Source organism: Myiozetetes cayanensis, unplaced genomic scaffold (genome assembly GCF_022539395.1).
Source record: "Myiozetetes cayanensis isolate MyiCay16 unplaced genomic scaffold, myiCay2020 scf4, whole genome shotgun sequence".
In the NCBI taxonomy this organism is placed as follows: domain Eukaryota; kingdom Metazoa; phylum Chordata; class Aves; order Passeriformes; family Tyrannidae; genus Myiozetetes; species Myiozetetes cayanensis.
The window spans coordinates 34,076,132-34,097,175 of record NW_026087631.1 but is presented as its reverse complement, the minus strand read 5'-3'; the positions used below and the strand labels follow the sequence as shown (position 1 = coordinate 34,097,175).

Genomic DNA, 21,044 nt, shown 5'->3' with positions numbered 1-21,044 from the left:
CTGTATAGGGAGAGGGAACAGTGCCCTAACTTGTGTCTCACACAACCCCCTTATGTCTGGAAGAGCAGAAGAGGCTTTTTTGAATCAATGTGGGAGACATTCAATGTAAAGTGTTCTCCTTTTGTCACAACATTGTGCAGGGGAAGTGTGTACCGTCTCAGCAGTGAGACTGCACATGGCAAGGCAGTGAAGGCCAGGCTGGCAAAAACAGGAACTGCAAAGCTTTTGTGTGAAATTGCATCAAACCCCCTTGAGAATATGCCTGCAACTCTATATAGTGCCTGTTTGAAAGCACAGAGTTGTATTTCTGTCAGTTCTTCCACCACACAAGGTTCAAGGATTGAGAAACCTGCATCCCAGCATGGGGCAAGTCCAGTGCACAGGAGGCACATGTGCCGTTTAGGTACTCCTCCATGCATGGAGTGTTGGAGAGACTGGTGCTGGTGGGGACTGGCAGTGGTGAGAGGGCCCCTGCAGACTTTGTTCACCTGGAAGAAGGGGAGCAGCCTCTCTCCAGCACCCCAAAAAACCAGTTGGGGGTTCACCCTATTTGAGGAAGAAATATCAACAAGCTTTGCAAGGTGAGATAAGCACTTCACCCAGCACTCCAGCTCCAGGCCACAGCTCACACAGACCTGGTCTGGTTTAAGCTTCCAGGTCTCCATTTCCCCCTGTTTGTCTCACCCACCTGCTGCTCTTCCAATCTGGCACACAGGTCTGTCTTTGGAAATGAGGGCTTTGGGCTTGTCTGAAATCCACTCTCAGCGTAACTCTGGGGACAGACCATGTGGAACACTAACAGCAAGAGGCTCTGAAGGAAAACTCCTCCTCTGCCTCTTCCAGTCATACATGGGGCTGCCAAAAACGTGCCCAGAGCAATGCGATCAAATACCTATTCCTCCAGGCTTTTCTCTTCTGACGTGGGCTTTACACCTTCCTGGAGGAGGGGGGCTTGTGGCATCCAGTGGTCTGAGAAGGAGCACGCCACAGGCACCGCTCTTGCCAGCATTTTAAGAGAGTGTCTTAAGCATCTCCCACAGACTGAGATAGGAACATTTTGGGACAGGAGCTGCCTGGAGAGCACAGAAGACCCTTTATTAACCGCTGAAACTCCCTTGTAAAAGGGTGGTTTAGAGTTCTGCTTATGACTTCATCTCTGAGTGGTTTGGACAGCAAATGCAGAGTCTAATCTTAAAAAAAAAAAAAACAACACACACACAAGAAAAAAAAGGAAGAAAAGTGGCTGGAGATGCATAAAGCTAGGGTGGAGAAGCTTGGCTCGGGAGGCTGCCGATGTAAGGCTGCCTGTGAATTCTCATCGGCAGGGGAAGTTTGGAGCCAGCACCAATATTCTTTCATTGCAACCTCCGCTGGGACTGGGGAGGCAAAGGGAAAAAAAAAAAAGGATTTTGGTCCCAATCACTTTCCCCCATTTCAATCGGCTTCGGGAGCCAGGGGAGAGGAGGTCTCTGCATTCTCTTCCCGGTTAATTGTTTAATTGGGGAACAATGCACCCTGTGCACCCTCTCCGGAGGACTGGTGCCCGTCCCGCCGCACCGGGCTGCGGGTCCCGCTGCGGGTCTGGGGTGCGGGGAGCGCCCCGAGGGGGCCGAGAGGGGGGCCCCGCTCGGCGCAGGCGGGCTCTGGGGGCTCTCCTGCGCCCAGCAGCTGCGGGAGCTTTGGAAATTGCAGGGAGGCTCTCGCAGAGCTTGTGAACCCTCCTCTCCCCGAGCCAGCGCCCCTCCTCTGCAGCGCTGACGGTACAACGATATAATAATGATGGGTGGCTGAGGCTCGCATTTGAACTTGCAGGCGAGCTCCCTTTGCCCACAGCTCGGTCCCGGCTCCGAAGCCCGGAGTCAGGTGCTTGCCGGCGGGAGGGGAGGGAAGGAGGGGAGACCGAGCTCTGGGAGAAGGGGAGACCCCGGATCCACCGGCTCCTTCCAGCACTAACGAGGGGATTTATTCTTTCATGCGGCCACTGGGATCTCTGGACTAGCCCAGCCACCACGTTGTGATTTTTTGCGATCTCTGCAATACGCTACCTTTTAAGGTAACTATAACTCTTTTATTACGGGTTGGGTTTTTGTACTTTTTTCCCCCTTTACCCCCCACCCCACCCCCCGTTTTCTTTACCTATGATTGGCAGCAAACACCTAGTGTGAGATTTAAAACAATTGTTTCACTGCTGTACCAACAAAGAGTTTGAACTGCAAACCTTAAACGGGAGGGAATAAGCGATGATTGGTGAATTTAAACAACCTGGGGTAAGTTCAACAACACACAAGAGGGAGAGGAGAAGGAGGGATGCTCGGGGACTCACACACACACACCCCCCAAAATATCCAGTGCAAAGAGGAGAACAAAGAAAACTAAGGAATAGAAGACTTTGGGGTGGGAGCCCTTGCAGAAGTGTTTGGTACTAGTGGTTTGGACGGCTGGGAAGGCAGAGCCGTACCTTGGGCTAGGGAGGGAGACGGGAGGAAGCTGCTCCGTGCGGGTGTTAAGTACACAAAGCGCCCGTGTGGCAGGAGCGACCAGAACGGACCTTTCCCTTCAGCCACCGGCTTTTCTAGAGCTGGGAAAAGCGTGTGCTCGGTCTCCTCCGCTCTTGTGTGCTCCCCTCTTTTTTTTTTTTTTTTTTTTTTTTAATCCCCTTTTAATCTATTCCCCTGATGTTCCTGGAAAGCTGCTCGCAGAGCAGAGCGGGGCTGAGGTGCTCAGCATCTCTCTCCCGAGGAGCTGGAAGACAGCATATCCCCCTGAGCCACATTTTCACTGCGGAAAGGGGGGCGGTGGGTGAGGAGGAGGAGGAGGAGGATCGCGAGGTCAGTGGAGCAAAACGCCCCTCTTAGTCCCGCGTCCAGCTTCTCTGGGGCACGGGCACTGCCTTCCCCCTCCGCTCCCGGGGATCTCGCCTTTGTGTTTCAAAGGAAAAGTGGGAGCATCGTGGAGGGAATTGAGGGAGTTCGGACGGCGGGAAGGAGCGGGGGAACGTGTGTGTGTGCGGAGAGACGGGACCCTCGGCATCTCCCCGGGCCCCCGACCCCGTCCCCACACAAAGGGCGGCCCCGGCCCTCATTGTCCCCCTGGTCACGTTTTCCCGGCCACCCCTCTCCCTCCCTCCCTCCCGGCACCGGCTCTCGGGATTAAGCCCCGATGGTGGTTTTTTTGTTTTTGTTTTGTTTGTTTTTTTTCTTCTTCCTTTCTTTTTCTTTTTCTTTTTCTTTTTCTTTTTCTTTTTCTTTTTCTTTTTCTTTTTCTTTTTCTTTTTCTTTTTCTTTTTCTTTCTTTCTTTCTTTCTTTCTCTCTTTCTTTCTCTCTCTTTCTCTTTCTTTCTCTCTCTTTCTCTCTCTCTCTTTCTCTATCTCTTTCTCTCTCTTTCTCTCTCTTTCTCTTTTTTCTCTTCTCTTTTTCCACTACTCCTTTTTTTCACCCCCTTCCCCCCTTTTTTCCCACTTTCCTCCCTCTCTCCCTTCCCCCTTTTTTTCTCTTCTCCTTTTCCCCCTTTCCCCCTCCTCCCCCTCCCTTTCTCCCATTCATTTTTACCTTTTTTCCTTTTCTTCCCTTCCTGTTTTCCTTCTTCCTCGTTTTCGCTTTTTCTCCTTCACCCTCCTGTTTTCCCCCTTATCCACCCATTTCCCCATCCTTATCCCCCTTTTCCCCTTTCTGCCCTTTTTCCCCTTTCCTCCCTTTTTCCCTTCCCTCCCTTTTCCCTTCCCCCTTTTCCCTTCCCCCTTTTCCCTTCCCCCTTTTCCCCTTTCCCCCTTTTCCCTTTTCCCCCCTTTTCCCTTTCCCCCTTTTCCCTTTCCCCCTTTTTCCCTTTCCCCCTTTTTCCCTTTCCCCCTTTTCCCTTCCCCCTTTTCCCTTCCCCCTTTTCCCCTTCCCCCTTTTTCCCTTTCTCCCCTTTTTTCCCTCCCCTTTTCCCCTTTTTTCCCCTTTCCCCTTTTTTCCTTCCGCCTTTCTTCCCTTTTCCCCTCCTTTCTTCCCCTTCCGCCTTTCTTCCCCTTCCCCCTTCTTCCCCCTCCCCCTTTCTTCCCCCTCCCCCTTTTTTTCCCTCCCCTTTTTTTCCCTTTCCTCCCTTTCCCCCCCATTCCCTCCCTTTCTTCTTTTTTCCCTCCATGTTTTCCTTTTCCCCCCTTGTATTCTTTCCCACTCTTTTTTTACCCTTTCCCTCCACTTTTACCCTCCTTCTTCCTCTTCCTTCTTTCTCTTCCCCCCCTCCCCTTTTCCTTTTTCTGTTTAGGCATGAGCTTTGAGACCCATCCCAGGATGGGAGAGTATAAATGTCGGGTGGGTGCTGTTTCTTTTCTCTGGTGTGGTTGTTTGTTTGTTTGTTTGTTTGTTTGTTTGTGGGTTTGGTTTGTGGGGTTTTTTTGTTTCTTTTTTTTTTTTTAATATATATTTCCTTAAAAAAGCCGGAGCGAAAGAGGAAGTTTCCTGCTCCCTCATGAGGAGCGGGAGAGGCAGGCGGGGCGCGGGACGGGGCGGGCCCGGTGTGGCCGCCCGCTGGGCGCGCAGGCGGGGCAGGGGTCGGTTGTGACAGGGCTAGGCTTTGGGGTGTCCCTGGGGCCGGTTTGGGTGGTCCTGGTTTTAGGGTCCCGGGTTTGGGGGTCTGGGGGTCCTGGTGCGGGGACGCGGCCGCTGTCGAGGAACAGGGTGGGCGCGGCGGCGGCACCGCGGCGCCTCCCGGTGGCAATGGCGGCATTGCGGCGACCGCCGCTTTCCCGCCCGAGGGCCACGGGCTCCTCATTGTGAGGGGAAAATCCCCGGAAAAGAACCCCAAACCCCAAATCATCATCATAATAAAATAATTTAAACAGAAATACCCTCGAACAACAACAATAACAAAAAAAGAAAAAGAAATGTGACTGTGCTGTTTTGGTCTGTTCCTCATATTCCCCATCCAGCTCTGGGGTTCTTGGCACAAAAAATGACACGGATCTGTTGGAGCGAGCCTAGCGGAGGCACCAAGATAATCAGAGGGATGGAGCAGCTCTGCTGTGAGGAAAGGCTGAGAGAATTGGCACTGTTCAGCCTGGAGAAGAGAAGGATATGGGGTGACCTAATTGTGGCCTTACAGTGCCTGAAGGGGCTACAGGGAACATGGAGAGAGTAACACAACCAGGGGGAATGGCTTCAACTGACAGAGGGCAGGGTTAGATGGGATATTGGGAACGAATTCTTCCCTGTGAGACTGGTGAGGCCCTCGTACAGGTTGCCCAGAGTAGCTGTGGGTGCCCTATCCCTGAAAGTGTCCAAGGCCAGGTTGGACAGGTCTTGAAGCAATATGGGACAGTGGAAAGTGTCTCTGTCCAGGGCACAGGGTAGAATGGGATGATCTTTGAGGTCTCTTCCAATTAAAACTATTCAATAATTCTATGACAGGGGAGCTGGTAGTGCCTGATGGGTTGTGTTTGACAGTGAGGTGGGACGGAGGTCTTTCCCAGCTCCAGGTGGCCCCTCAGTGCCATCAGATGGGACTGGGGCTGTGGAGAAGGTGCAGCAGAGTGAGGGCACCCTCGACCTTCCTTGAGTTCAGCACTGGTGCTGGATGGATGCCAGGAATCACTGAGGAGCCTCTCACCCAGCCCATGGGCTGGTCTTGGCACTGAGCCCCTGTGATGGTGGCACAGGGTCACACCTGAGGATGCCACGAGCAGCATGTTTGCGTTGTTTATCCACGGCTGCACCTCTTGCTCCCTTCACCAACGTGCCTGCTCAGGACAGGTGGGTAGGGGATGTCTGCATCTCTCCTGGAACAGGCTCCCCAGGGCAGTGGTCCTGGCTCCAAGGCTGCCAGAGCTCAAAGGAGCATTTGGACAATCCTCTCAGCGACACGGTGGGATTCTTGGGGTGTCCTGTGTGGGGCTAGAAGTTAGAATCAATGATCTTTGTGGGTGCAGCTCAGGATATTCAATGATTCTGGAAAGCTGGAGTGCAAAGGTGGAGCTGGCACTGGGGTGGTGCTGGGAGGAGCAGGGTGTGCTCATTGTTCCTCTACAGGCTCCTAGACTCCGGGTTATCACTCCACGCGCTGCCTCTGGCAGTTTTCCGCCACGTCTCTGCATGGCTGTGCCAGAACCTGGAGCCACTTCTGGCATAAATGAGCTCAGGTCTGTGAGGGATGTCCTGAGGCAGCACTGCCACAGCGAGGAGCACCAGAACACACTGTGCTCTGCTCACTTTTCCTATCTGTGCCCCAGGCTAGAGGCAGCACTGTGGCCAGTGAGGCTTCAGTGTGGAAGAGTTCCCCCCACAGCTGCAGGAGGTGGTGAGGAAGGGATGATGCAGTAGCCCCCAGGACATTGTGCAAGGCTTTAGGAGGACCTTTCCAAGTGGTAACAGGCCAAGCAGAGGTTGCTGATGAATCAGATACAGGCCAATGCACCATGTGGCAGCACAGTGGACTAATTAATCATGTGGCATAGACACAGTGAAACTGGCAAAGTTAATTAAGCAGTGCTGATGTTGGGGTGAATACATGTCAGCAATAAACAGTCAAGCAGTGTAAAAGGATCAAAGGGCTGCAGAAGGAAAAGAAAGTTCAGAATGTGTACATGTTTGAGAAAGGATGGCAGCTGTGAAGGTAGCAAGAGTTATTCTGGTCATTTCCAGCTTATTGGGGTTCCAATGGGAAGTTGTAATTTTATAGTTTACCCTTTAGTACGAACAGCAACCTTCCTTCACTTCTCCAGCACCAGGTTCTGTTGGGTTCCTCCCTCATATTTTTACTTTTTCTTTTAGTTTTTTATGTCCTACTGACTTTCACTGTGACAGTCAATGGGCAGAGGCTGCTTTTTACGTGTTTAAGGAACACGTCCAGCATTCACAATGCAGCTGTGGAACATGTGCTGAATCAACTTCAGTGTGACCTGAGGAGTTGCAGGCTTCAGAGACAATGTTACCTGTATCAAAGCAGCTAATTCTTCACTGTCCCAGCTTCAGAGAAAATGGGAGTAGTTTTTGGATGGTGAACTTTAGTCTATTCCACACCAGGACAATTCACTGTCTTTCTGAATCTGGAGTTTTAAACAGAAAGAGAGACATGATGTTCTCCCATCTGGTTAAATTAAAATAGCATTGGTGTGAGATCAAGCTTACACTGTAAACTAAACGCAAGCTGGAATTTGGTCAGAACTTACTGCTCCTATGAGTTTTTACTGTAGTAAGGGAAGGTAGCAGTGCCTGCAAAAATAGGAGCCATGCTCTGTCCCCACAGAGAGAACCTCCACCGCAAGTTTTTAAAGATGTGAAGTTTGACAAGGACTTTGGCATCTTTTGGTTAAAAGATGTTGCGCTCAGGGTTACATCCCATTTAAAAATGCAGTGCAAATTCCCACTATAGATCCATGTATCTGTGGTAGCTTCTAATAAAATGGATCAGTCCAACTGGAAACTAGTCAGCAGGCAACCCAAGTTTGGTCATGTTAAGTGAGATTTTTTTTTTTAACAGAAGGTGGAAATTAAACACTTACTCAAGTCTTGCAGCTTTAGCTGGCAAGATTTTCTCATAGTGTTACGGATTTCTTTTGCTCTGGATGTAGTGACACCGGGGAGGGGGGAATATCTGGGGAAAAAGGTATGTTTAGAAGGATTTTGGCTAATTGCAGTGGACTTTAGGGCAGTATGGCAGTCAGACAGCAGACTTCTGTGAGCTGTAGAGTGCAGGAATGGGAAACACAAACCAGTTTTAGAGCAGGGATTTTGCCTAGGAGGCTGCAAGGGAACACAGTCAGCCGCATCCTCTGCTAGCAAAAGGGGAGGAGGCAGGAATGTCCACAGGGCAGTGTCTTGGAAATGTGGGCAGCACTGAAAGGGAATTGGGGTGCAAGGTGTAAGCAGCAGCCTCTGCCTTGCCTGTGGAGGATTTTTGGCACCTGGGGAGGATTTTTGGCACCAGGTCTGCAGAGCTCCGCTTTCCCCTAAGCTGGGCTGCCCCAGGTGAGGTGCTGCTGTTGTGGTCTGCATGTTTGGAGAGGCTGGCAGGAGTAACTGCACATCTAATTCTGGCAGCTGTAGGTGAACAGCACTTGGTAACCCAGAAGTATTTATGGGAGCCCACCAAGGACCATAGTGTGACAACCAACCCTGGGGCGTGGAGGGTTGTGGGAATCGCACTTCTGAGCCTGAGGGTTGGAAATCAGACCATTCCCCCAGGGTTTTTCATTGCTCCAGTAAGCATTTCAGGATAAGGAAGATTCATAAAAATTCAAGAGGTGGTGTTCCAATAGACAGGTAGAGATTTTTGGCAGATGTCTCATATTAATCTCGGTTCTCAAACAGTGCTGTTTTTTTGAGCCATCCAAGCTCTTGGTGCAGCAGGTGTAATTCCTGCTCTGCTCAGTAAAAAGCTTACAGCCATCACAGCTACGAGTGCTCTCTTCTGTTCCCATGGATACCTCAAAAATTGTCGTTCCACAGTTACCTCTCTGTTTTTACACGTCATTGTGGGTGTACATGTTGTGTTTGGTGACTGGGAGCAGAGCAGCAGAGTTTGTCTTCTTGCCAAACTGGGAAGCAGTTGTGTCATGACAGTATTGCAACGAGCTTCCAAGGGCAATGGGCTTCCATTGTCATGTACCAGGTGCCCAGGAACTCCAGATCAAAACCAGGACAGTGCAGCAAGAGGGGGTTGCAGCATGCAATCCATGTCCAGGAAAAAGAAAATACTTTATTCTCTTTCTTGGCCATTGTCTTTGATTCTCCTTGTTTCTGGTCCCAAAAGCCGAGGTTGCCTTGGGGGGAGAAAGAGGAAGATAAAGCATGTGGGTAAACATGGAAAGCTAAACTTGTAAACATTCTCTTCTGGATTTTTTCTTTTTCTGTTCATGTGGCCAATGTATGACACATGGGAGCACATGGGGACAGAAAATCTCAACAGAAGGTTTGGAGCCACTCAGCTTTCACAGGAGCTAGATCTTTCAGGTTGTCTTGTAGGCATGTCCATCACCCACCATCTTGGGAGGTGGAGAATTCCATCAGTCTTCTTTCTGTGCTCTCTTCAGAGAGCTTGTGTTACCGTAGGCACTGGTTTGGTGCTTGGAGCTTTTAGCAGTTTCAGGATACAAGCATTGCATGAATGACTTCCTAGTTCATGTAGGCTCATATTGACCTCTCTATTCTTTAATTGTTGTGTAATAATGAGGATCATTTAAGTGTTTATCTCAACAAACACTTGGCTGTCTGTATTTCAGAGCTGGTCTGTTGCATTTAAAGGACTTCAATGTCTTCAGCTCTGATTTTGTGCAACCTCCTCACTCGTAGCAACCTCCTACAGGGAATTTGTATCAGAGCACAGCATAGAATTTTAAAATTAACTATTAAATAACCACTTTTGTTTTCTTCACATGCAGCTTGACTTGTGTAAGTGTATGGAGAGATGAAACACTGTCTCGGTGATGTTGGGGTTGTGTGTTAGGGTCTTCAGAAGATGTTTTATGGCAGATAGGGATTAAACTGAATAAAGTCAAAGATGTCCCTGGTTCTTGTTTGGCATGAGAAGTGCAAATTCCATGAAGTTCGTGTTGCAAAATAAGTGATATCACACTGTACACTCAACCCTCCTGAATGACTGAGGCAGAGATGGGGTGTCCTTGGCAGTGCACAGCCAGCTCTGTGGAAAGCAGCTGCATTTCTTCCTCCACGCCCTGGGAATAGGTTGCAGCACATGTTTCCTAGTGCAACCATCTGGCTCTGGCCATCCATGTATAGGGAATGAAGGTCTTTGGGGTTTTCAGCCCTGTTGGGTGGGAATTTTTAGCTTGGCTCACTGGAAAGGCTCGGTTTGGGATGTTTTGTGTCTTTTCTGAGCTGCTCAGATGTTGCAGGATATAAAGCAGCTCACACAGACTTGTGTGAAGTATGTGAGCTGTGGAGAGTATGTGAAGCTGTGAGCTGTGGAGAGAACTATCCTGAGGCTGAACGTGTCACCAGCAGTTTTCTGGAGATGTCTCTCTGTGTGTCTTGCTGTCATCTTCAGTATCACTTTTGAAGGTTTTTCAATGTGTTAATGTTTTACATTATACTTTTGTGCAATGCAGGTTCCATAGTTATAACACAGACATATCTCTGTTTTATAAATCTCTGCTACACTGATTCTTAGAGCAGCTCAACTTTGAGTAATCTCTCTTGGACAGGAGAAAACTGTCAGTCAGGCTACTTGACCAAGTGAGAAACCCAAGTAGCATATTTTGACAGCAATTATCAGGGTTTTGTGGTAGAACTTTTTCAGTGGCAGGGTTCAGAAAACTGCTTCTGAAAGTTATTTTTTCTGATGTCTAGATGGTACCTGTGTGTAACTGTATGGATGAGGGACTTTTTATAAACCCCTAATAGTTGTTGGTGTTTGTGGGGTTTGTAATGCTTTTGTCAGCATGCTTTTGTAATTTTTGAGAGGTTTATGGATCTGGTATGTGTAACTATGGACTGAAATAGAAATGGAGAAATACTATTATAAACATGCAATTTATTATTGTGTGCGTATGATACATATGGAGAACTCTTCAGCTGTTAAAGGTGGAGCTTGTAAAGGGACTGAGAAGCAAACTCGAAGGGAACTGATGTGTCTGAGTATTCTTCTGGACTCAGTCACCTGAAACTCATTATGGATCTGCATTCCATGGGGACACATCGTTGTTATAACAAATTTCCACCATATATTATTAAATGGAGACACCATGGAAGCAGGAAGGACTGCTTCTGATGTCAGTGACAAACACTGATATACTGAGTTATGAACTTGTTAAGAGCACAATGCAACACTAACAGCTTATCCTTTTGTTCTTTATTTCTAGGTACAAGATGTTGTTAAGTATAAAAAGTATCTTATGGATGTGCTCTACCTTAGTTATAACATATATGCTACCTAAAGGTAAGTCTGTTGTACACAGAACCATTCATTAAAATCAGTTTAGTGGTCCAACTGGTGGGGTGTTTCCCAGGACTTGGCTGCTGGGGTCTGGAGCAAGGATGTATCAGGGCAGCTGCAGGTCTGCAGTTTGGGTGGAAAGGAAGGAGCCCTTACTACTTCTGGCAATTACATGCTAGAACTAGAGTGTGTACTCATGTGTGGTTGCCATGGTTATTTGAAAGGACAACGTCTCTACAGCTGCTGCAGGCTCACAGGATAACAGATTTCCCAAGTTTCAAACTGAGATCTTTCTTTATTTTCTTTTCCCCTTTTTTCCAGGAACTCCTCAAACTGAATTTGGCCTTTGGGAAAATCAAATTTACTCTTTTTTTTTTTTTTTTTTTTACCTGCCTAGCTTGAACACTGTTGCTAGCAAAGTCTTTAGGCTGTTCTGAAAGATGAAGGAGAATACTGTTATGCTTAGTGCAGCCAAGTAAAAAAAAAAAAACAGTTGATTTTTACCTCAGGCAGGTTTCTTACCAGAGCAGGACAAGGGACAACAGTTTTAAACTGGAAGAGAATAGGTTTAGATTGGATATAAGGAAGAATTTTTTTACAGTAAGGGTGGTGAGACAGTGGCACAAGTCACCCAGAAAAGTTGTGAATTCTCCATCCCTGGCATGGCATGGCATCTCTATATGTCCCCTGACTTACTCCACTTTTTATTATCTCTTAAAGGCTCCTGTTATCTCCAGAGTAGATCTTTTGGTCCTTGAGAAAGTTCTAGATGAATGTCCCAGTAAGGACTTCTTCGGAATGTAAACCAGGCTGTGATCCATCCTTATTTGCCCAACATTTTTGAGAGAATTTTTGACCCTGATTTTCCTAGATCACACTGTGAACTTTGTAGGGTTTATTTTTGAAGTTGAAGACCATTCTTTTACCATAGAGAGACTTAAACAAATTCGAAGTATGGCCATGGCAAGGAACACAGAGAGAAAAAAAATTTTCTTTTCCATGAATGGATCCAATTCATGGTCCCAAAGAGTCTCTGGGATCAACTCTCATCCTTCTCTTTTGCAGAAATGTCAGTCATTTTGTGTAATAGTATTTTTAAGGATGAGTGTTAGAAGACTCATACAATTTTTGTATATGTGCAGCTGTTTCTTTTGTTTGAAAATACTCTAAAAATAAAATACATCTCAGCATTTTAAAGTGTTAGACATCTTGAGTTTCAGCCTCTTTTTTTTCAAATCCTGAATTTGAAAACAAATTTGAAGCCTTGAAATCTTTCATGAGACACAAATTCCCATCGCTCACCACTATTCCTATCTTTGTTTTTCACCCTCATCTTTGTGAATGGTCACATTCATAAATACCTGCAGTGTTTGCACAGCACTTTCCTTAAATTTTATGTAACAACAAAAATGTTTTTCCTTTGAGATTGCGAATGGCCTTGCATGGCTTCTTTAAGACTTTGAATTCTCAGATATGTGTCAGGAGGCAGCAGGAAATGGGTTTTAAGGTTCTGGGTTCCATAACTGTCCCTCTGTGAGACCTTTTTTTGCTCAGGTACAGGTGAAGGACTAACGACAGAAGTTCACCATCAAGGTTTATGCCTGCTGCTAGTATGGCATTTACTCACTTTGAGCTAATGTTGGGGTATTGTAGTTTATGAGCTGGACATTGTGATTATAATCAGCGCTGGAGCTTTCCTTATCTGTTTTAAGTGTCTCTTTGTTATGCCATGGGTGAGCACCCTTTTGTGAAAGCTCTGTAATCCAGAAGGCAGCAGAAGCCCCCTAGATTGTAGTGTGTGGTACATTCTTTCAGAAGTATATAAATAACATGTCAGTGTAAACATCAGTTTGTTTGATCACGTTTATGTTTTAGGTGCTATAAACTACATGTGTTTACGCCTATAATGTCTGCATATGTTATATTGAATTCTGCAGCTGAGATTTACATTTGCCTGGCTTCTTGTGACTTTCATGCAGGCTATAAAAGTAGTTTTCCATCACTCTATGCCTCATTCTCTTGTTCCTCTTGTTCAGACAGCAAACCAACTAGTAAAAGATTCCCTAAGGGTTTATGTTGGGCCTCAGTCCCTTACTTCTACTGTCAGAGTTTCATATAAGCTTGTGTAAGTGGCCCACTCAATTTAATTCATCATTATCTTCATGAAGAGCCTTGTGGTTAATGAAAATACTTCTCTTAGGCTTAGTGCTAATGATTGGATTAAGAAAACACGTAATTTTGACGATCCTTTCTGTTGCTGCTGCTAGGCAGGGCAATATACCATATGTGAGCCCCTGGTGGTCTAGTGGTAAAGGTGCGGCGCTGTCACCGCCGAGACCCGGGTTCGATTCCTTAAAGGCAACCCACCTACGTCCTAAGGACCTCGCTGCCACCATCCAAGCTCGCTTGGCCCCGGCAGATGAACCTTAGGATTAAAGGGTGGGCTCAGTTCCACGCACACTGTGTCTCACCTAAAAAATCCAATGCGCAGGCTGGAAGGTGTAAAGACCTTCCCCGGATCTTCGCTCGTGAAGACTGGCCATTATTATATATTATATACCATATGTCTAGGCAGGTTGTTGATGAACTGAAAAATGAGATGGAATTTTTTTTTCTCATCAATTTAACCAAAAATAAATGGTATCTTTTATTCTTTAAGCATGTGGGATTTGTCTGCATAGTCAGTAGCAACATTCTGTTCCATTAAGCTTAATTATGAAGGAAAACCACTTCTCATGTAGGGCATTCTTTTCTTCAGACTCTTTGTCCATTGCAGACCTACTAGTCTGGTCATTATGGTTGATGTGAAACAGAAGGGCAGAATTCTGTAATCTTTTTTATCTCCTTGGATTCACACTTTAAGAATTTTGTAATATTTACCACAGAAGAAATGTACAAATTCTAGAGAAAGAGGCTTTGTCCTCAAGCAAGAGGTCCTTGATTCCACCTCCAAAGGAAATTATCAAGCTATGTGTCATCGGTAGGATGAGTTGACTTTGCAGCTGGAATAGTGGACTGGGAGGAACTACGGTAGCATGACAACAAAAATCCCCAATGTGTGAGGCACATTACCTCCAGGATCTGCCCAAAACACAACTGCACCAACTCTGGTCCCACCATCTTGTACAACTCCCTCATTTACTTTTCTGGGAGTTCTGCCAAAATAAGTGTTGTGGCCAGGTAATTTGGGTTTAGTTATGTGTTTATTTCCTTAAAGTCTGCGCATTTTCCTTAATAAATCAATTATGCCTGAGTGATACAGTTTAGTCAGCAACTGAGGAAAATGCTTGTTTTAATTGCCAACAAGTAAAGTAATTTCAAAACCATTCTCTTCTTGGGAGTACAGATGTCACAAGCATTCTAGGTCCTACATGAGGTGGAAACTTGTTATGAACACAATGTTGGCAAATAATTGATTTTCTGAGCTTGTGTTCCAATTTACAAAGAGTTACTTAATGTTTTGGTCATATTTTTGCCCTCCATGTTCCTTCTAAGAAATAGTCTATCACATACCATTGATAGTGGATGACATGAAGTATGCCATAGGGAAAATGCTAAAGGGAAAAAAGGGCTATATGGATTCATATAAGACATTGATGCTTTCTGCATTGGTCAGTAAATTCTGCTAGACTAACTAGTTTGGATTGCTGCTGGAAACCAGAATTTCAGAATTGTGCAGGACATCAATTAATCTTATATTTCGGATACCATATCAGACAAATATTTTGGGTTTTGTTTGTTTGTTTGTTTGTTTGTTTTAAGTAGGGAAAAGCTTCTGCTTCTCCTTCTTTCCCCTTCTCCTCCTTTTCCTTCTCATTCTTCTCTTCCTTCTTCTCTTTCTTCCTTCCTCTTGTCAAAACAAATAGGTTTTTTCTGTGGTGCTTTCTGGAGTTAGAGAGATGTGTCTGCAGCTACAGTCTCGTGTTCTGGGATGTAACACAATTTAGGCTGGATCTAGTTTACATATCATTATGATATGTGTTATTTGCCAAGGGTTCCAGTTAGCTGATATGAAGGTTTTAAAGAGAGGAAATTTCCTCAGGGTTCAGTGCTGATATTGCAGATCACTCATAATCAGAAACGTTTGTTAAAATTCTGTCAGTCAGAACTAGGTCATTCTTCATTTAAGAAGAAAGTTCCTGTAATGTCTACAGATGATAAGAGATCATAATAAATACTAAATATTTTGAGACTGATTTTAATCTTCCACCTGTGAAATTTGGCAATAGTTCCATCACAACAGATAGAACTGAGAATTCATTCTGCTTCTTTATCTTTAACCTACTGCAACTCAGGGAAGTTTCAAGAAATTAAAGGTGATATAAAAGGTCTCTGATCTAATCAGTTTTGATGCCATCATCTTGACTCCGTCTGAATTGTGTTCCCAAGGAATTCTAGTTAGGGGGGCTGGATGGAAAGGACCTGAGAACTTCCATTCAGAATTGTGGGGATTGCCTGTATCAGTTAATTTTGCTCTTTTTCTAGCTAGTGCTTTATTATTAAAATGCTTAGGCATCAAGCTGCCGATTCTTTTATTGAACCTTTTTAGATAATACTGTTAATATTTTATCCTGTATAAAGTAATCTGTCTCTCTTAAAATAATCCACTTAATGAGCAATTTTCCTGTTTTCTTCTCTTTTTCCCCCCTTCTTTTTAAAGGAAGATAAAAAGTCTCTTCATTCTTTCTCTTTTCCTCTTCTTTAATTTCCCTCCCTCCCCCAATCCCCTACTCTTTATAGAGAGATGGAGAGATTATATTTTTATTATGGATAAATAGCTGGATAATTTTCATGTGGTGGTGTCTCCTACTTCATGTATCGCTTTGTTGGTGTCTAGTATATTAATTTATTATACTTCTAAACTTTTTGGCTCCTAGTTCACCATAATGATGACCAAGTTCCAGCTTTCAAAAAATGTTAGAGTGCAGGACAGTGAAAGAGGTGAAATAGATTCTGTTGTGCATCAGCTTTTAATGTTCACTAAGCCACCATGTATGGTGAAATAACAGCACATAAAAAAATAAATCCATCAGAAGTTCTCTCTCCAATTGCTGTGTGCAGGTTGGATGAACAGTACTCAACTTTTCCCTCAGGATATTGTCAGATGGAAGTGTTCGCAAAATGTTTGCAGCTGGAGATGTCATAAAAATGATAAAGGTCCTATCATGTCAAGTCTAATCAAAGCAGGGACTTTCTCTGTGCTTTACTTCCTTCTTTGCTTTAACATCCTGAGCTTATTAATTTCTGCAATGTGTTAAAGTTCCTGAGGCTGCAAGGAAACAACTTTGAAAGAGTGACTATTTTGGGGAATCTCATTGAAAAGGCTTTTGTTTCAGCATGTCTGCAATAAAAAGAGTTAACCCCTGGAAGAATAGAGGAGTGAGGGATATCATGTGGGCAAAGTCATGGACTATGCTTTCCTCTGAGGACAGAAGAACATGAACAAGCTGCTGTGAGGAAAGGCAAGGTGTAAACATCAGTAAGCTCTCATATATGTATTGTTTTGGTCTGCAATAGGTGAGAGATAACTCATCATCTTTCACTCAAAGTGGTCTTATTCCTGTCAATTGAAGAATGCAGTTCATCTGTCACCTGAAATTTCAGACCAGTTTCCGAAGGGTAATAACTTGGTGACTGTAACAAATGGAGAAAATAAACCAGAATTAAATTTGCCCAAAGAGACAAGGGCTCCAGCAGCAGCCCAAGGTTGGTAAAAATGCTTTTTTAGCTTATCTTAACCAATCAAATTAGCTAAGGTTCAGGTGTTTCAGGCCATGTGCAAGCAAACTATTAAATAACAACAAAATATATCTGTTTCTCAATTTGTCATTTCACTTATGTGATTTCTCTGTTCTCTCTCCCCTTTCTCCCTTTTTCCTAGTTAAAGCAGAAAAAAAAACCATGGTAAAGGGTTCTCTCTCTGGGACTTCAGTGCTGCCATGCTTCTTCTCAACCACCCCCACCATAGCCTCCAGCTATGCAGCTGAGTACCTCCGGATCAAGTGGTCAAAGGTGGAACTGGATAAAAGTGGGAAAGATGCAAAAGAAACCACTGTCCTGGTGGCCCAGAATGGCAACATCAAGATAGGTCAGAGCTACAAGGACAGAGTGTCTGTCCCGACCCACTCAGAAGAGACTGGTGATGCCTCACTGACCTTCTCGAAGTTGCGTGCGAGCGACGCTGGAGTCTATCGCTGCGACGTCATGTATGGGGTGGAGGACACACAAGGCATAGTCTCACTGGCTGTTGAGGGTAAGGACTTGCCTGTTTCATTTGTAACCAACACTGATTTTGGTTAAATTAGTAAAACTCAGTAATTAACACAGAACCAGGGAGTATTTAAAGGAGCATCTTGAGAAATTTGCCTCTGTTTGCATAGGATGAGAAGAAGCAACAGCCCTGCAGCTGAAGCTGCAGTTGGCCCATCTTGATGTATCACACAGTGTTGCTATCAGAACCACTCTTTCTGTGGCAGGAAATGTCAAACACAAAGGAAGTTTGCATCCAGTGATAAAGGTTGTACAGGCAGAGGGAAACTCATCTGACAGAAACTACAGGAGAACAGTTAGGGGAGGGGTTTACTAAATGCGGAGTGTCCAGTTATAACAGTTTGCTTGCCATCGCTATGATGAAATAACCTTCAAAATTTTGAGGGGGAGAAGTCTGCTTGTAGAGAGACAGAAGAGACAGGACTTTCAAAATCGTAGAATTGTTGAGGTTGAAGACCTCTAAGATTATCAAGTCCAACGATTAACCCAGCACCACCATGTTCACCCACCAAACCAGGTCTCCAAATGTCACATTCATGCATATTTTGAACACTTCTAGAGATGGTGGCTCCCCTACTTGCCTAAGGAGCCTCTACCAATGCCTGACCACCCTTTCAGTGAAGGTGTATTTCCTGATATCCACCCTAAACCTCCTGTGGCACAATCTGAAACCTCTTCTTCTCATCCTGTCCCTTGTTCCCTGGGAGAAGAGAGCAATATTCACCTGCCTCCATCCTCTCATCAGGTTGTTGCAGAGACTGAGAAGGTTCCCCCTGAGGCCCCTTTTCACCAGGTTGAGCCTCCCCAGCTCCCTCAGCTGCTCCTGGTGCTCCGGACCCTTCCCCAGCTCTGTTCCCTTCCCTGGGCACGCTCCAGCCCCTCAATGTCTCTCTTGTCTGAGGGGCCCAGAACTGTCCCCAGCACTCAAGGTGTGGCCCCAGCCATGCCCAACATAGGGACAGCACTCTCAGGACCTTTTCCATCTTTCCAGCCCCTCTGTCACAGCCTGGAGCTACAGGGGGTTAAGCAAAAAAAACCCAAAAAAGTGGTAAAAGGAGTATCTCATCTCTAAGGGTTTTTCTCCCAAGAGCTACTTACTCAGCACGGTAAGTACAGCACAGGGGCTGCCCCAAAACCTGCTATACAGCCCTGTCAGTTTGGCACCAAGTCTGAGCTAACAGATTGTGCTGAAAGGCAGGACGTATTAGCCCTGGCTCTGTGCCACACATAGGCAAATTCTGGACCCAGGTTTACTGTGTGTGCTTACAACAACACTGTGCTGTGTGGATGTATCTCCTTGCAGGAGCCTTGGTTTGGAAACTGCCTTGCACTCCTTTGCAGTTCTGTATTTTTTGGAAGTCCAGTATTTACTTGAATGACTGGATCCCAAAACAAACATTAGTATCTGCTGCTGGAAATTATGGCTTTGGCTAGAATTTTTTGGTGAGCTTAACACTGCATTGTTCTTCCAATATGCCTTACCTAACATGAACAGTCTGTTGGCATGGGTTTGATGAAAGGATTTGAAGGTGTGGTCTTAATTTGGAAATGCAATAAATCAGTGTTGCCACTAATGCCTGCATAACCTCATAAACTGTTGGTCCTAATGAAAAAAGCAAAAGGGATCCTGGTTTGAACATTATTTTTCAGTAACGAGTGTACCTGGCATTTCTTACTCCTTTTCAAGTGCTCCCTTGACTACATATCTATATCCAGGAGCAGCAGATGTTTACTACAATAAAATATCTGATGACATTCAGCTTTTGCAGTTAGTGTTCCTGAAAAAACACTGTAAAGTCATGAACTGTTTACATTTATGTTTTCAATTCAAAGAAAAGTTCACACACTCTTTTTTTTTTTCTGTGACTGTTCTTTTCCATGATTGCTTTAATGTTAAAATTTTAGGAGAGGAAAGATCTTGATCCAAATAAAAATTGACATTTTTAGACTGTCATTTGTGCACTCCATTCTCAATTTTCTACAGTGTTGTGTAAATAAATGTCATTTATCAGACTCATAAGAATTTCTTGTGAATGTTGCTGCTCAAATCTTCTGCCCCCTCTTCAGTGAGGCTTTATGGTTTCTTATGAGCTCAGCTTTTATTTGTAAAACGAAAAACCATTAGTCCCAAAAGTGAATTATCTCCGTTGTGTTGCCTTTTTGAATCTGCACCCTAAAGTGATACCAGTTGAAGAGATGTGATCTCCTGTACACTCCCTTTGTGAACTCTGCACTGCCTGTCCTTAGTGGGGTATTTCCATGTCAACTGAGGTAATTCCAGAGCTGAGGGCTGGTTCAGCACTGTGCTTTGGTCAGCTCTCCTGAGTGGACCTGGGGCTGTTGCTTGCAGGGTGACCCATGAAGTCCTGGCAAATTTATCACCAGTTTTGTTATTTTGCACATTTTATGCTCACATGAAGTAAGCCAAAAATACCAGCATTGCTCTGAAGTAGATAGATGTAATTCTTCTTTTGCCATGATAATAGATTTATTGGGCTTGTATGTGTATTTGGGTATTTTTAAACCAATTCAGGACTTGTGCCTAGATATTTTCAGGATCTCTATTTGTTTCACGGACATTCCCTAATTTGAAACCTTCAAACAAAAAGCACAACTGAGCATCAATGAAGCCAGGGAGATAAGCTTAGACAACTGTCTTGCTTGATTTTCAAATTAACCTTTGCTAGTAACATAATAGGTATGTGAGATAGCTAATTTGAATAAAATTACTGTAATTGCTATTTCTATCCTTTAGGTATGCTGGGTATATAAAACTGCTGTTGAACATGCTGTGCATCAAACAAATGCATTTTACCAGTGATGAAATCTATTGTGAACTAAAAATGGGATTTCTGAGGAAGAGTAACTTTCTTTGTAACATATAGATTTTCTCAAGTTAAGCTGTACAAAATGAATTGTTGGTATTAGGCATTGAGAGTAAAACTTTTAATGCCTAAGTATTTTTTTGGCTGAGCCTCCAGCCCAAGACCATCTACAAAACTTCTGTGTATTTGTGCATCTCTTTTTTTCTTTCTGCTTACCTATCACAACTGACAAATTTGATAATTTGCATGTCAATATCCAGTTAATTTGCTCTTTTGGATGCCAAGTGAACTTCTGAAATTCTGAAAAGTCATAATCATATGTTATGAACAGCAAACTTGTGTCTGTACCATTTCAGACAAAAGATCTGGCCGTCCCAGGGTACTGTTCCAATGAAAGCAACAATAGATGATATCAAAGGGTAAACCTAAATATTTACTCTATTACTGTCAGAAACTTGTCACCCATGGAATTACTCACACAGAGGCTTTATGTTATTTAGTCTGGAGCAGGTATGTTTTTTCCATTTGTTTTTTTGAATATCTGTGGATTTTTAGTATCCACAGCTGGACTCCTGGTTAAGTAACCCCTTAACCACAGCTGGTTATCTTAGTTATTATTCACAAGGAAGATACATTTCTCATCATCCACTTTGCCTTTTTTTCTGCGTTTCACATTTCTGCTGCATCTCTTTTTGGCAGGTAAAAGCTTTCCAAAGAGTGACAGGAAAGTCATAGCAAAATAGGAGTGGAAGGACATGTTGGGCTCCATGAATTCATTCCTTCAGCACTGCGAGTCTCCACACACTGTGTTGTGCTACCTGCCTTTAGTAATCCCAAAATCAACTGGGAACACCTATTCACATGGATTAGGTGCTTCCCATACTCCACCTCTGAGATCAGTGTTGCTATTTTTCGTTTTGCAGTTGATGACAGTGTAAGGGAGAGAGGAGGGGAACCACCTAATTTTAGCCCATGCAGGAAGTTCCAGGACAGTCAGATGTCTGCCCTGCCTGTTAGCTGTCCTTGAGCCAGGGGATGGTGCCCATGGAGGGGCAGTTTTGTCCCACTGGATACCCTCT

The 21,044-nt window shown here is 44.7% G+C and overlaps 1 protein-coding gene across 5 annotated transcripts in view; it reads left to right on the top strand.

Moving 5' to 3' along the window:
* The first annotated feature begins 1,916 nt into the window (after positions 1–1,916).
* The window catches only part of VCAN (versican), a 98,366-nt gene continuing 79,238 nt past the window's right edge, over positions 1,917–21,044 (top strand). For all 5 annotated transcript variants that reach the window (XM_050329105.1, XM_050329103.1, XM_050329104.1 and 2 more), the window contains exons 1-3: positions 1,917–2,053; positions 10,797–10,873; positions 16,752–17,123. In XM_050329105.1, the coding sequence (XP_050185062.1) occupies positions 10,804–10,873; positions 16,752–17,123 (442 nt within the window). In that variant the 5' untranslated portion in view covers positions 1,917–2,053; positions 10,797–10,803. The remainder of the gene's footprint in view (positions 2,054–10,796; positions 10,874–16,751; positions 17,124–21,044) is intronic.